Genomic DNA, 16,883 nt, shown 5'->3' with positions numbered 1-16,883 from the left:
TGACTAATTGTAGACATATAAAGCTATAGTCACTAGAATTGTAGATATATATGTCTACAATTCATACCATTTGTGTAGTAGTAGACTTTTATTTTCGACATTTACAATTTCTGAAATTGTAGACTTTTATGTGTACAATTCTTGTGAATGTAGTCATTTATATCTACAATTCCTATAATTGTAAACTTGTAACTCAACAATTATAGAAACTGTATATATAAATGGCTACAGTCAGAAGAATTGTAGACATAAAAGTCTACAATTTCAGAAATTGTATACTTTCTTTTTTATACATTACATAAAATCTTAGACTAATTCTTGTGATATGAGGACTATTTGTGTAGAGTTTCATGTTTTTTCTTGACATATACAGAGATTTGTGAGATTTGTCCCCGAAGACGAGATAGTGGACCATAACTTTAGCTTCTTTGGTGCATTGGACAAGTTTGACGAGAGTGTGGCCATGTCACCTGAGGAGAAGGAACTTTTTAGCGTACCAGGTTTCAGCCAATTCCTTGATCATCCAAAAATCACAAAATCATCGAAGATTATTAATCACCTGTTGATGGGGGTGGGTGATTTTGATGGGACCGAGTCAGAAGACGCTCTGTACATAGAGATTGGTGGGGAACAAAGAGCATTTACAGGAAAGCAGTGTGTGGAGATTACTGGTATTCGCTACGTTGATGATTACAACCACTGTGATTATTCGGCCGATGTGGACGATAGTTTATACATGGAAATCTTCCTTGGAGGCGTTGTCAAGAATCGCGGAGTGCTTTCGTCGATGCTCACTAAAAGCAAGTCTTGGGAGAACAATCAAAAGCGACTGAAGTTATTACTGCTTCACTTTCTCAAGAACATTCTCCTCGCCGCTCCAGCTCACACCCCGATCCAAAACATGTCTTGGACAATGCTTGTGGATGACTTGGATCAATTCAACAACCATCCATGGGGGAACGTGGCTTGGAATTAATTCCACGGACAGGCGCAGAAGTATGTTCTGAAGATGGCCTCCAAGGCCGAGTCGAAGCAGAAAATCAACTTTCCGGGTTTTCTCTATGCGCTTCAAGTTTGGGCCTATGAGTGCCTGCCTGCGCTGACTAGTCTGAAGCTTTGCCAAAAAGTCTCAGAATCTGCCCTACCACTTATGCGGTGGTGGAAAACTAATTCTCATGTCTTGGAGTCAAGACTGAAGGAGATTACTTTCGAGGATATAGTTTTTAGACCACTTGGCGTTAAGGTTGAGGATATACTCCCTCAGAAGAAGAAGCAGAAGCAGGTCCTTGCCTCCGTATCCTACTCAACCTCCAGGTCCAGCAATGATGATTCACAGGTCAGCACCAATCCTTGCTATATATCTACAATCACAACTATTGTAGACATTCATGTATACAATCAGTACTAATTGTAGACGTCAATGTCTACAATACGTTTAATTGTAGATGTATATGTCTGCAATCCTTGTCAATTGTAGACATATATGACTACAATTAGATAAAATTGTATACAATGTTTTGTAAAATATTTACATTTTCTAACCTTACAGACTCAACTTAAGCTCATGGAGCTGGAGGATTCAATCCTTCAACTGAAGGCCAAATGGATAGGGTTTAAGGCGACTAATGATGATTTCAAGAACGAGATGATGGAAATTGTCAAAGTCCTTTCTGCGAAGATTGATCCGCAACTGGAGAAGAAGAACAACGAGGAAGCACAAAGTGAAATAGAGACGGAGACAGAAAGTGAAACAGAGACGGAATCTGATGGTGATGGTAGCCAGACAATAAGCCAGATGCCACACCAGTAAAGGAAACAGTCGTTGAAAAAAAAATGAAACTGAGAGTGAATATGAAACTGACTCTGATGATGAATCTGAGAGTGAAGAGAATCAAGAAGAAAAAAACAAGGTAAATTACTGAAATTGTAGAGTTATATGTTTACACTTACTGGAATTATAGATTAATATGTGTACACTTACTGCAATTGTAGACTTATAAGTATACAATTACTAATATTGTAGACTGTTTACTTGTTAAATGTTTGTATAGAGCAAAGAGGAAAATAAAGAGGATGGAGAAGAGAAGTCAGAAGAAGAGGAAAAGAAAGATGATGGGGACAAGCCCGAAGACAACAACGGGGACAAGCCCGAAGACAATGATGGAGACACTCACGGAGAGAACACCGGAGACAACGAAGAGAAGAAAGAAGAAGAGAATGATCCAAAGAAGAAAGAAGAGGATACGAATGAAGAGACAAATGAAGAGAAGAAAGAAGAAGAGAAAAAAGAAGACCAAGTTGGTCAAGAAGAGTATGTCCTTCCGTGTTTTTCAGAAACAGAATCAGAAAAAAGAGAAAGGTTGGACCTCAAGAAAAACTACTTGAGGAAGAGGCATGAGATGACAGCCAACCATGGTTTTATGGCACGGTTTCAGAAGGAAAAACTAGAGTTGTATGCCCAAAGAAGTTGACAGAAAAACATATTCTCATTGAGGACTCACCTCAAGTTGAGGATGAGTTAGGATCGGCAAAGAAGTTGTGAGAACAACATATTCTCATTGAGGGCTCACCTTAAATATTTGAGGATGAGTTGTGTGCCGCAAAGAAGCTGAGAGAGAAAAAAATTCTCATTGTCGACTCACCTCAAAAACCGAGAAATAGACTACCTCCAAAAAGATACATTAATACATAAATTGTAGACATCCATGACATTGTAGACATCCATGAAATTGTAGACATGTCTGTTTACAGTATAGAACAGTGTAGATAGATTGTTGACATATTTATTTTTTTGATTCGTACAGGTTAACACCGACTTCGATGCCACGACCATACGTTAAGTTCACGAAAGATCAAAAACGACCCGCAAAGATCTCGATATCTAGTATTTTCATTGTGCCAACCGATAAAGAGACTATTATCATGGAAAGTTGGATTGAGGTCGGGTTTCAGAAAAATTACAAATCATTGCCGGCCGGTGCCGCAGTTTACAAGAAGGACAGTGAGCGCTTTCCGAGAAATTGGAACTTTAACGTACATGTCATCACTAGCAAAACCTTCTTTGATACTCTCTGGACATCGGCGGCATGGCTGAATGACGAGGTAAGTGTAATTATAGTGTGACATATGTGTACAGTTATATAATTGTAGACTTATATGTCTACAATTCTACAATTTGCTGGATTGTAGTGTAATTGTAGACTTCTATTTCTTTTGTTTGTTGCAGCATATCGACATTGCTATGTACTACTTGGGCAAGAAGCGGAAGTATGATCACATGTCACAGAAGTTCACCATAATGGACGGGTTTTCTATAGTTATGCCGATAAGGCGTATGACAAATGGAAAGTGTGCATCGACAAGGATGAATTTAACTGGAAGAAGGAAACCCGCATCTTGGACTACATCACTGCTGATATTGAGTGTCAACTCTATTCATGGCCGTTGGTGGAGGTTGATTATATCTGTTGGTTCCAAATATAAGACCAACCAAAGCAATGATAAAGAGTTGAAAGGAGAATAATGAGAACACTATATTGGGAGAAAAGTTCTTTCTCTTTGTTTGGAAGATAATATGTCAAATACAAGTTTTGAGTTAAAATGAAATGCATACAACTATGGCTATTTATAGGAAATGAAATACTACATTAAAATCCTTGCTCATCAAGTATCCTTGCTCATCAAGTTTACTTGCTCATCAAGTTTGCTTGCTCCCCAAGTTTGTAAAGACTTGCTCACCAAGTTGAGCTTATTAATCTCACATTCTCCCCCTTAAGCTTGACTTGGTTCGAGGTTCTTCACGCCGAACAGCTCTCTCATCTCTGCGAATTTTACTCTTGCCAAAGCCTTGGTGAGTATGTCCGCACGTTGCTCTCTGGTGCTGACAAATTCCACGATGATCTCTCGCTTCTCCACACACTCGCGAATAAAGTGAAAGCGGGTGTCGATATGCTTACTGCGTCCATGGAACACCGGGTTTTTCATCAGTGCGATTGCAGACTTGTTATCCACGTAGAGAGTCACTGGTTTCTGCTCGGCTCCAGTCACTTCACTCAATAAACTTCTCAGCCACAATGCTTAACACGCTGCTGCGGTCGCTGCCATGAACTCAGCCTCACAGGAAGATAGAGCCACAGTTTGTTGCTTCTGAGATTGCCAGGTGATCAAATTCACGTTGAGATAGTATGCCATCTGTAATGTATAAACTTTTGTAACCGCTCGACTTGTGAATTTGAATAAAATGGACGAGTTTTAATTCAAATTCTTGTTGCATATGAGACGTCCTTAAATTTTAAATATCTTGGAATATGATAATATTTAAGGTCGATGAAATTTCGGAATGAGAATATTCGAGTAATCCAATATTATTATTCGAAACATACTCGGAGATTTAAAAATCTCAAGAGTAAAGAATGAATTCCGAAATCCCTTAAATAAATTCAAAATAACGAGAAATAATAATAATTTTCTCGGTTATTTTTCAAGATTATTTTTAATTAATTAAGGACAGGATTGTGAGAGTTTATTTTGAAAGGACTTATATGCAATATTTTGAAGGACGAAAGTGAAAGAAAAAGAGAAGCTGGGGTTGATTTGAGAGAGTTGTGGCAGAATGGGATTGGTCCACATATGCACGCGTGGCAATGTATGAGGGTGCCACATGGCCACTTCCTCCTCAAATCCTTGCCACCTCACCCTTCTCTCTCTCTTCTCTATTTTCTTCTTCTTCCTCACGCTTCACTCGGCCGACACCCACACCAACGAGCGAACCAGAGAAAAAAAAAAGAAGAAAGAAAGGAAAAAAAAAAACTCTCGGCCGCTCCTCTGCTCGTCGCCGACAACCATCATCACCGCCATCACCCTCGTTCTTCTCCTTCTCTTCTTCTTCTTCTCCTTCGCGCGCCATCACCCAGCACCGAGCACCACCGCGCGCTCCGGCCCGAGGAAGCACAGCGCCGCCGAGCCCCCGACGTCGCCATCGCCACCTCTCACTCGTCTCTCTCTCTCTCGCCTTCGCGCGTCACCGATCGCTGAGCCACCGCGCGCGCGTAGACCGAGCGACACATCGCCGCCGCGAGCTCGCCGTGACCGCCGCCAAGGAAGTAGACGCCGGGAACACACAATCGAGCGACGAGGACACCGAATTCGTGAGAATTTCGGTAAGAACAAGCTAAACCCAATTGATTTTTCTGAGAAATTAGGGTTTGAAATTCTGAATTGGGGATTTCTGAATCCGAGTTGATTTCGGTTAAATTGATTGGTTTTTATCGTTCATTGAACTCGATTGATGTTGTTTGTAACCTGAATTTGAAGTTTTGATTCGGTTTTTTCCTAATTTGGCCGAAAATGATGAACTAGGGTTTGATATTGGGGCTTTTTGATTCTGCGAGTTAATTGGTGTTTCTGGATATATGAATTTGTTGTTGAAGTGATTTCATTCCTGGAATTAGGAGAGGCTGTGATGATTGAAGGATTTTGGAAATTGTTTAGCTTGGTAGTTGTTTTGGCCGTGAGTTGTTTGATGTGTTTGGTTTGGTCATTTGTTTGTTTGGCTTTGATGAAGATATGTTTGACCGTGGACTTTATCATTGGCTGATTCGGTCTGTTTGTTATGGGTGATTATTTCTGAGCCTCGGGTGGTTGAGTTTTGTGGTCGTTTCCGGTCAGTTGGATTTTTGTTGAGTTCGCTTGATTGGGTTATGGGTTCGGGTTTTGAGTTATGTGATATCGGAATTTGGTTTTAAGATGTTAACTCGTCGTTGGGTTCCAGGTTTGATTTACAGACATTGACGAACGGACGGGAACCAGACGAGTCGAGAGCGTCGAGATTAGCCTCTGAAGATCTCAAGTTGATAGAGTTATCGAAATAAAGCTCGATTAACTCGTGAGTTTTAAATCGCTTACAGCGTTTAAATACTCTTATATATGTACTTTCAGTATTTAAATAAATAATTTAGAATTATTTATTTAATAATGTTTATGAATTTAATTTAATTATTCGTTTGGAATTCTCGGTTATTTTTAATTCGGATTATTCGATTTATTTAAGACTCGTGATTACTCGTTGAACATTATCTCGTATCACTCTCGATATGAGGATACGCGAGTCTTGAATAAACCTCCGAAAAACCGGGGAATAATAAATTAAATTCTCGAATTCCGAACCGACTCTAATCCCGACAACGAACCCTACTCTCTTTAAGTAAACTCGAATCCAATAACTAATGAATGTTCAACTCCGGATGATAGTTCTTCCGACGTTTCGACAAGCGCCAGGTGCCTCAAAGAACGTGTGAAGCAAGACGTCTTCAGGACTTGTCAAGCGTTCTATCGAACAATTCCGGGTAAGTGTGGAGACATAAGTCAACTACTTACCAAGGGTATAATCCTGCTTGATTGTGCATATGCTTGCTAGTAAACAAGAGTAGGTAAAGGCCTAAAAATGAATAAACTCGAAGATTAAGGCTTCGGCCACTCTTGCTTGAAACCTTAGCTCGGGTTCGCCCGTTAGGTTCAAACGCTAACTTGAACCAGCCTTGTTTGCTTTGTGTGTGGATAGACTTCTCTTCTAACTCTAGGAAGTAGGTTAGAATCGAGAGGACGGAAGAGCGATAGACTCTCAAATTCAATCGAGAGTAGAGAGTTCGAAAGTCACATTTCGAGCTTTCAACTTAAAACACTAAACGAGCTTCAAAGGGAAACAATAATTTCTTTCGGGGTTTATCCCGTCACGCTCTTCCGTATATAAGTTTAACGTGTACGCTGCTAGCTGCAGTGTACCCAAACTTTAAACTCGTGTCGGTGGTACTCACAAGTCCCTGACTTGTGCTTGGCGGGCCATGTCGGTCCGTGCGCCGAGTACTCGAAGCAATGGGTGAAGGTCGCGCATCGCGAGTTCATTGCTTGCTGGAAGACTCACCGGAAGCTGCCTTGAGCACACCGGGGCGTAGTGGGTGATGGTCGCGATTCGCGAGCTCACTATGCCAGAGACCAGTGGCGCTGACGTCATGATGAAGGAAGTACCACTAGTGGATCCCAGACATGTGTTAAAACTTAGATCAGTTGACGACTGCTGCTCGAAGTTGAAAACTGGTCTCTAGTCGGACCAGAGGTTATAGCAGTGTGGAGTGTATAACCTTGCGGGACGGCTAGTATTCTAGGATGCGCGCTCATTAGTCACTTTTAGGTGATAGCTGCATCCTGCATTCTTGTTTGCTTGTTCGCACGTCATATGCTTTGCATTAGCTGCTTTTCTTTCATAGGCTAGACTCCCGCTTGCTGAGTCATTCGACTCATAGTTTTATGTCCCTTGGTAATGTAGATAAGGGCAAGGCGGCAATGTAGACGACCAAGAAGGAAACTGAGACGGAACGCGTATCTCTTGACCTACGGGCTATGGGTTCTGGCTCGGGAAGTAGACCTCTATATATATAATGTTTTGAATAATATCGACTCTTCCTTAAATAATATCTCGTGTATATATGTAAAGTCGGGAGCTTTTATGTACATATATATGTATGTATAAGGGTCGATATACGACTTCTAGTTCTAAAAGAAAAACGAAAAATTTCCCGAGATTTCCGATAACCACTTTTGTTGTAAACGTTTCCGCACTTTTAATAATATCGTATTTCGTATATTATATGTTTTGTAAATTATGTATTTACTTTAAATGTTTTGTTTACATTATATTATTCATATATGTTATGCTCCCGCTACGTGATGTTGGTTCCGTCGAGTCGCGGCTTGCGGGCGAGGTGACGACGCTCGCGGGTCGTGACACCATCCCTCCGGTACGTTTTCTGCCATCGACATCACCGGCTAGATCACTATCGGTAAAACCGACCAGTTCTTCAGCTTCACTTCCTCTTCCATATTGGATCCCGTAGCTCATCGTTCCCTTCACATAACGAAAGATGTGCTTCACTGCTTGCTGGTGTAGACTAGTAGGCTTCTCCATGTGATGACTCATCATGCCCATTGCATATGAGATGTCAGGTCGGGTGTGGGTTAGGTACCTGAGGCACCCGATGACACGCCTATACTCTGTGGGATCCACTGGGATTCCTTTTTCATCCTTCCCGAGTTGCAACTTTGCTTCCATCGGGTACTTGCTCGGGTTGCAATCTGCCATCTCCAACTGCTTCAAGATCTTCTTCGCATAGGCCGTCTATCTCAACGTGATGCATTCCTTCTTTTGATCGACTTCGATGCCAAGGTAGTATGAAAGTAGTCCGAGGTCGCTCATCTCAAACTCTTTCATCATTTTCTCCTTGAATCCGTTTATGCCTTCTGCAATGGATCCAGTCACGATCAGGTCGTCGACGTATACACCGACGATGAGGGCATCCTCTCCGTTATTCCTCGTGTAGACTGCTTGCTCCTGAGAGCACTTCTTGAACCCAAGACTCTTCATACTCCTGTCGAGTCGAGTGTTTCATGCACGTGGTGCTTGTTTCAATCCATACAGGGATTTCGACAACTTGTACACCTTGTGCTCTGCAGTCTGATCTATAAAGCCTTCTGGCTGACCAACGTAGACTTCTTCTTCCAATTCACCATTTAGGAATGCCGATTTGACGTCCAGGTGATGGATTTTCCAGCCTCGATGAGCTGCGAGGGCTAAGATCAACCTGATTGTGTCAAGTCTGGCTATTGGAGCAAAAACTTCCTCGAAGTCAACTTCCTTCTTCTTCACGTATCCTTTTGCGACCAATCTGGCTTTGTGCTTGAGGACCTTGCCTTCTGAATCCTTCTTGAGCTTATAGACCCAATTCAGACCAATGGACTTGTGACCTTTTGGAAGGTCGACTAGCTCCCATGTTTGATTCTTCTCAATGGACTCTAGCTCTATCTCCATTGCTTCATGCCATTCCTTCTCAGTGGCTGCTTCGCGATAGCTAGCTGGTTCCTCTTCACTAAGCAACAAAAGCTCATCTGAGCTCAACTCAAGCTCTCTTGCTTCTCCATAGACATCAGATAGGGGACGGAACCCTCTTGGTCCGTCCTTGATTAACGAGTCTCCTGAGATGGTTCTTCCTGAGCTAGAACTCTCTGGTATCGGGGTGCTCATCCTTGATCCTGGGTTGTGCAAGCCTAGTGGTGAGCTGGTTCCAAGGGAGCTAGTTTTCGTTGAGCTGGACATTGTTGGTCCTTGGCTGGGACTTTCCCCCTTTTCCTGCTCGACCGTTTCTGCCTCTTCGAGGATGAACTCCACTGAGTTTTGTTCGGGCTCTCCCTTCTCATCGCGCCAGTCCCATTTCTTCTCCTCTTCGAACACGGCGTCTCTGCTCACATGCGCTTTGCCGCGTCGGGGGTCGTAAAACCTGTGCGCCTTGCTCCATTCTTCAGCGCCAAGGTACACCATCGGAATACTCCGATCATCGAGATTCTTGAGGTGTGGTCCTACAGTCTTCACATGTGCGGTGCACCCAAAGACCTTCAAATGCTCCAGATGAGGTTTTTTCCCTTTCCATGCTTGGTAAGGGGTGCGCTCGCCTAGCGCCTTTGTCGGCAAGCGGTTGAGTAGATAGACTGCGTGTCTAATTGCTTCTCCCCATAACCTTGCCGGGACTTCCATGCTTTTCAGCAAACTCCTTGCTGTGTCCATCACAGTGCGGTTTCTTCTCTCCACCACACCGTTCTGCTGAAGCGTGTACGGTGCAGTAAGGTGGCGTGCCACAACCAAGCCGGGTCTGCTAGGGACGCCATTTAGCAGACAGGTTGGCCTATCTCCAAGAGTAACTTGTACAACCTGTTTGGCGTTCTCTTCACCTTCATTAACAGGCCAGCACTACTGTTCCACATCTTTAAGTACGAGCCGGCTAGCACCACTGTGTTTCCGACCTCTGTCACCTGACCAAGGCTGATGATGTCACTCTTCAGCTTCGGGATGTAGTACACCTGGGTCAGTAGGCATTGGTCCCCGTTTTTACCCTGGAACAGGATGGATCCTCTGCCTTTGATTTCGACGATTGATTCATCGCCAAACTTCACGTTCCCTGTGATCTTCTCATCGAGCTCTTCAAACTTAGCTCGGTCTCCCGTCATGTGGTTGCTCGCACCATTGTCTAAATACCAAACGTCGGTATAGACTTTCTCTTCTCCGTCTCTGGGGAGGTTAAAAATAACCTTGTCCTCGACAAGCATCAGTGTCTCGGTGGCCGTCTTCTCTGGGCTGGGCCTCTTCTCGGCCATCATCAGCTCGGGTTCCGGGCTCGACTCTGCATCGACTGGCTCCTCCAGGTCGGTCTTTTCTCTGACCGGTTCTCGCCCGGGTTTGGCGTCTCCCTCGCCTACGACGCTCGTCTCGTGTTCATCCCTGCGCACTTTCAAGTTCACTATCTGCTTGGTGAACATGAGTGCGGGTTGCTCGTCTTCAAGGAATCTCATCAGATTCGCTTCCTCGCCGTGGTTCCTGTTGCGGCACTCCGATGCGTAGTGTCCGAGCTTCTGACAATTATAGCACTTCACCGTGCTCTTGTCTCTTCGGGTCGTGGTGCCTTCCTGACGGTGTGCGCTGCTTCCGTGACCTCGCATGTCTCGACCTTGCCCTCGTCCTCGGCCTCTACCACGTGGTCGGCCATCTCCGCCGTACCCGCCACGCCTCGACGAGGTGGAAGAAGACTCGACTCCATGGTTCTTCTTAGGCTTGGCCATCCATTCTTCATGCGTGAGCAGGAGGTGCTTTTCCTCTTCCTTGTCGCCATAGCCCCGAAGCCTCTCCTCGTGGACTTTTAGACAACCGACAACCTCCTCGACTGACATAGTCTTGAGGTCACCGAACTGCTCGATCAACGTTACGATCTACATGTACCTGTGAGGTGCCGCTCTCAAGAACTTCTTGACCACGCTGGTCTCGTCCACCTGTTCACCTAGCGAGCGGATACCTGTTACAATGGATGTAAGCTTCATGGCAACTCGTCCACAGATTCACCGTCTCTCATACGGAGAACCTCGAACTCGCTCTATAAGGTTTGAACCTTTACTTCTTTGACGCGGTCTGCGCCCATGTGCATCGTCCGCAACGTCTCCCACGCCTTTTTTGCGGAATCCTTCTCGCGATCATGTGAAGGACATCTTCCGGAACTCCCTGATAGATGGCGGCGAGAGCCATTCTATCCTTGCGCACTTCGACAACTCCATCTTCTAATGCCTCCCAAATGCCTTGCGCCTGCAGATTCACCAGCATCTTCAATGCCTCCCAAACGCCTTGCACCTGTAGATTCATACTGAGTAGTTTCTCTTCTTGAGCATCAGATAGTTGAGCGTCACGTTTCCTTCCTTCCCGATCTTCGTCGCCGTCGTGTCTCCTATGGTGGATTTGCTAGGTGACTCCATGTACTTCGGCATAGGCTCTGATACCAAATGTTGGTTCCAAATATAAGATCGTTACCAAAGCAATGATAAAGAGTTGAAAGGAGAATAATAAGAACACTATATTGGGAGAAAAGTTCTTTCTCTTTGTTTGGAAGATAATATGTCAAATACAAGTTTTGAGTTAAAATAAAATGCATACAACTATGGCTATTTATAGGAAATGAAATACTACATTAAAATCCTTGCTCATCAAGTATCCTTGCTCATCAAGTTTACTTGCTCATCAAGTTTGCTTGCTCCCCAAGTTTGTAAAGACTTGCTCACCAAGTTGAGCTTATTAATCTCACAATATCTACGTGCCTTGTTGTATCAAGAAGTTGTCCCATTAGGTCCTTGTGGTAGTTCATCTTAAGTCACGAAAGCTAACGGTCTACGACTACATATCCAAGAGCAAAATGAGCCACAAATCCATCAAGACACACGTGCTCAGACTCGCTGAAATCATCCCAATTGTTCTGTGTTCGATTAATGCTTTCGACGGATTGGGCATCGAAGACACAAGCTCGGCGGCGTTCATTGTTGAGGACCATGATGAAATGACACAATAAGAGAATGGGTAATGCCTTCCGCTAGAATTCTTGCGTATTTTTTTTACACTATACTAACATATATATTTGCAGAGGGGATTATGGCATGTTCGTGACCAAAGCAGTTGAGTACTTAAACCACGGCATACACATGTCTGCTTTAGATGCATCCCTCATCAGCATGTTTAGGCTTAAGCTCACGATCGATTTATACCATCATGGGGCGGTGAAACTTGCGACCGACTCCGAATATGATGATGAGTTTCCGACAATTTTGGGTTAGGATATTTATATTTATATGAACTCAAATCTTAAACTATGAAGTTACTTCTAAAACTATGTTTTATATTTTTGTATGGTTTTGTATGACAATTTGGAGCTTGAATGCCTAAAACTACTATATATTTTGGTATGGTTTTGTATCACAATTTGGAGTTTGAATGCCTAAAACTATCTTATATTTTGTTATGGCTATGTCTACAATTGTGTACATCCATGTCTACAATTTGAACTGATTGTAGACATTTTATGTGTACAATCACCACAATTGTAGACATCAATGTCTACAATCACTACCAATTGTAGACGTCAATTTCTACAATCACTATAAATTGTAGAGTTCATGTACTGCATTCAAGACGTAAAAAAGACATAATGTAATAAATTCTCACATATAATTAGTCATTCAAGCTCCAAACAGAGAAATTACACTCCTAGCTCCAAAAAAAGATTAAATACACTCCAAGTTCCAAACCAAATAATTTATCAATTCCTTTCGGACAAAGGAACTAGACTGCTGCATGTAGTCCGGTTGTGACCAACTTCTCCACATCGCGAACACTTCCTACGAATAGGCTCTTCTCTTTGAGAAGGTATCTGTCTCTTCCTCGGTCTACCGACGGCACGTGCTCTGTGTGTCGGAGGCTGAATTACGAAATTTGCGACCTCGGGGGAAATAATCCACGTCTGAATATTACCATGGGGATGGTGGAAACCTGCATAACTTGCCCTCTAGTACTTTGTACTATAGTAAGGCGAAATATAGCATTCAAGCGAAAGATTACGATGTCCACACGCAGCAATACCATGAGCACATATGAAACTATCAAGTTGAAATTCTCAGCACGAGCATGTTTTTTCGTGTAACTACACAGCCCACGTTTTCCCCTCTCTGTTACCTGCCTCAAACTCAAGGTATGATGATGGCCTCACCTACAACAGAAGAATAATAATAAGATTAAGTTATGTAAGTGTAGACATATGACTAAAACTGTAGATGTAGATGTCTACAAATACATGTAAATGTAGACTTCAATGTCTACAGCTATAGACTTTAATGTCTACAATCACCACAATTGTAGATATCAATGTCTACAATCACTACCAATTGTGGACGTCAATGTCTACAATCACTACAAATTGTAGATAACTTATATGGCTACAATTAGAACACAGTACGAAAAAAAGATCAACATACCGACATTCCACAAGCTGCAGCAGAGTTAGTCTCAAGTTTCTTCTGGGCCACTTTAGTCAGTAACGTTGTTGTTTTTGCTACCACCTCTCTACATTCGTGATACCATCCTAGACTTCTTTCCTGCAATCAGTCGAACAACTTTGAAATAAGAAACTCTCTAGGCTTAACGTTGATTGCATTCAATGACTCCACATTATTGTTCATCATGATATCGTACCTTTTTTTCACGACACCAAGATCGTGCCCACCTTTGATACCCAACCTCCTTCTCCAGGTATGTATAATTTTAACAATTATTGTAAGGGTTCAATAGATATATAATACACTATGAAAACTCAAATTTTTCGATATAACTAACCTTTGGTAAATTAAGTAATAATTACAAGATTTTATTGACAAATCCAAAAAGACATTAATAGTTGTTCATAATAGTAAATAAATCATTAGTCTCCAACGGCATAAATAGAATGCTAAAAACATTCAAACAATACAATATCACCATAATAACTATTTATTTAAAATTTACAAAAGTTAGCAAAAAAAATGTATATATATAAATGTATATACTTAGCAAAAAAAATATAAGGTACAGTACATCACACTAAAAAATAATAAATAAAAATAAATTTTTATTTATTTAGATATATTTATCTCATTTAATTTATTTTCTAGTTTGTTTGAAGAAACTAGTAATTTTAAGAATTAATGACATTTTTAGTCCCTGAACTATGTCGTGTGTAACAAGTTGGTCCTTCGGCGAAAAAAAACTGCAGGATCGATACCTGATGAATGTGAGAAAATCACGTTTGATCCTTCTGTCTAATTAATCGTCTATTTAGACGGAAATTTGCTGACATGGCTTGATCGATTAGGATAGTTACGGTTTTTCCCCTGTTTTAATTGTTTCGCCCCTATATGGAAAGTCTGTCGCTATTACAAATTAATAATAATTAATCACGTTCTACTAGACAAACAATCTCTGTTTTCTTTTCTGAATCTCTCTGTTTCTATGATGATCATTCTCTGAACCTGTGTGTCTCCTTCAATGGCTCTTTCCCTATCTATGGCTGCAAAAATCCAAGAGCCTTTCCTTCCCTCGACAATCTCATCGAACAAGTCATCGAGCTGCCCAACGATTCTCTCCGCGCCGGACCTGAGCTCGACGAACCAAACCCTAACACTCTCCGCCGCAACCCTAACCTCATCTTCCTCCGCCGCCGCGGAGCAAACCCTCTCCAACTCCTCCATCGCCGCCTTCGCTCACCGGAACTCGTACATCACCATCCCCGTCCTCCCTCCTCCGACGCCTCCTCCGCCGCCACTCTCTGCTGAAGCCTCGCCGTCGCCGCCATTAACCCCGACCTCCCGTCCGTCATCGTCGACGGCGATCGGATCCCCGCCGCCTCTGGCCACCACGAGCACACCACGCCGTGGAGGAGGATCATGATCAGCAGAGAGCTCACGTTCCTCATGGCGTACAGAACTCCTCTGAATCCGCTGAATCCGTTCAGCTTCGATTCCACGCCCATCTTCTCGTCGAATCTCAGGCTCAGCGGCTGGACTCTGGTCTCCGCCGCCGCTCTGTTCTCCTCCTCCATCGCCGTCGCCTCTCTCCAGCTCCCCGATATCGCCCTCAGAACCTAAAAGCCCGGCGATGAGGGATCCCGACCGAGCGCGACCCCCGAGCCCAAAAGCAACGAGCGCTCGACGCACGAGATCTGGCCGTGCCGCTCCTGGGTCGAGGAAGATGGGGAAGAGTGGCCAAGCGCGACCTTCGAGCTCGAAGGTGCGGAGATTGTGACGTGCGCGGTCCGGATCTGGACGCTAAGGGTCGTCTCCAGCGCGCGGTGGAGAAGTGGACGACGTCGGGCTGGGCCGTTGTGCGTCGTCAGGAGAAGAGACCACCGGGCTCAAGGAGTGCCGTCCTTCGTCGTGGGTCCCCGAGCGCGAGGATGCGGGACCCGAGCGCCGAACTCCAACGCACGGCCACGAAGCGGCTGGGCGAGGAAGAAGAACTGGGTGAGATCGGCCTTGAGCTGCCGATTTTGCCCCTTGGTTCAGAAAAACCAGCGAATGAGAAGAAGTATGGTGTGTGTTTTCAAATGTAGAAGAAAAAGACTTGGTCAAAGTAGGTAGAAAATGAAAGGACGGCATTGTTGGTTACATTTAATCGGTTGAAATATGAAATTACTTAGCTATCCTAATCGATCAAGCCACGTCAGCAAATTTCCGTCTAAATAGACGATTAATTAGACAGAAGGATCAAACGTGATTTTCTCACATTCATCAGGTATCGATCCTGCAGTTTTTTTTCGCCGAAGGACCAACTTGTTACACACGACACAGTTCAGGGACTAAAAATGTCATTAATTCTAGTTTTAATAACTTTTTTTCGTGTATAGAAAATGGCATTTACATAAGGACTAGAAGAAAAATTTAATTAATTTTTTTTTTTATATTTTTATCAGAGACATTATTACAGATTGGTATTTGTTGTTGATTGTCTTTGAAGAGACATTATTCTTAGATCCCAGGACCTTCTTGCCAAAGAGAGCAATAGACTTACAAAAATTATCATCGTCAATATTAGTTAGCTATTCTCCCTAACTTCAATACGCTAGTATTGAAAGTAACCCTTTTGCTCTTTTTTATAAAGCTTGACATCAATGGACATTTCAATTGTTAATAAAGAGTCGATTAGTTCATCAAGCATCATCTTGGGATATCTTGAGCTCCTTGATAGCAGTCACCTTCGTATCAAATATTTTCGGCAAAGATCTCAGAATCTTCATCATAAGCTTTTCATCCTACATTTTCTCTCCCAACAAAAGACTTGTTAACCGCGTTTTTTGGTTGACACTTAAAACCGTCCGTGGTTCGATCTAAGTTCGGACCCTATGACCGCACGTAGGTAGGTTGGACTTCATCAATAGCTGGCCTTCGTGTTCTTCGCGTTCGTCGCGTTCATCGAGTTCTTCGGGTTCGTCGTGTTCTTGGAGTTCTTCGCGATCGTTGGGTTCTTCACTTTTTTTCGTATTCATCGAGTCCTTCCAGTTCATCGTGTTCTTTGGGCTCCTTACGATCTTCGGGTTCTTCGTGTTTCTCATGTACTTCGCCTGAAAAGACAAGAAACGTGACCTAGAGGGACGCGGAGGGGTTTTCCCTAATGCGCGCTCCGACGCTCAATATTTGTCGTGTTTGTGTTGCATTCTTAGTGAACGATAGTGCTCGTCTCTATATTTTTTAGATAGAGAAAGAGTCGTGGTCTCAATTCCGTAGAGTTTTGACAAGTTGAGAGGACTTACCTTGTGTTGTGAGTAGATATGATACTTATAGTAGTTGATGAGTTTGGTAGTGACGGATGAGTGATAGATGGCCGAGTGGAAGGGTGGTCTTGTTTGGATGAGAGGTTGAGATGTCCATTTCTCTCCCCCGGCCGAGTGGTTGGTCACAACCTTTGGCGGCCGAGTGGTTGGTCACTTTCTTTGGCGGTCGAGTGG

General features: G+C 43.2%; 1 protein-coding gene, 1 long non-coding RNA gene and 1 pseudogene across 2 annotated transcripts; 1 reads left to right on the top strand and 2 right to left on the bottom strand.

Moving 5' to 3' along the window:
- The first annotated feature begins 5,002 nt into the window (after positions 1–5,002).
- On the top strand, positions 5,003–6,503 carry LOC149397893 (uncharacterized). The gene is made up of 3 exons (XR_016297261.1): positions 5,003–5,159; positions 5,771–5,884; positions 6,250–6,503. It is a non-coding gene; the product is annotated as an uncharacterized LOC149397893 (long non-coding RNA).
- A 3,208-nt stretch (positions 6,504–9,711) lies between these two features.
- Positions 9,712–10,767, bottom strand: LOC149397892 (uncharacterized). The gene has a single exon (XM_089614378.1). It carries the CDS (start codon positions 10,765–10,767, stop codon positions 9,712–9,714), a length of 1,056 nt encoding a protein of 351 aa, XP_089470504.1.
- Positions 10,768–14,400: 3,633 nt separating this feature from the next.
- LOC149397891 (uncharacterized) lies at positions 14,401–16,490 on the bottom strand (annotated as a pseudogene).
- Between the last annotated feature and the right edge of the window lie 393 nt (positions 16,491–16,883).

This window comes from Urtica dioica, chromosome 5 (genome assembly GCF_054948205.1).
Source record: "Urtica dioica subsp. dioica isolate 48M chromosome 5, U.dioica_male_clone48M_v1_H2, whole genome shotgun sequence".
Classification (NCBI taxonomy): Eukaryota; Viridiplantae; Streptophyta; class Magnoliopsida; order Rosales; family Urticaceae; genus Urtica; species Urtica dioica.
Note: the sequence above shows the minus strand (reverse complement) of the source record. Positions and strands in the feature narration are given on the sequence as shown.

Excerpts from the sequence above, each read along its gene's own strand:
- LOC149397892 (XM_089614378.1), bottom strand. The coding sequence starts at position 10,767 with ATGTCAGTCGAGGAGGTTGTCGGTTGTCTAAAAGTCCACGAGGAGAGG.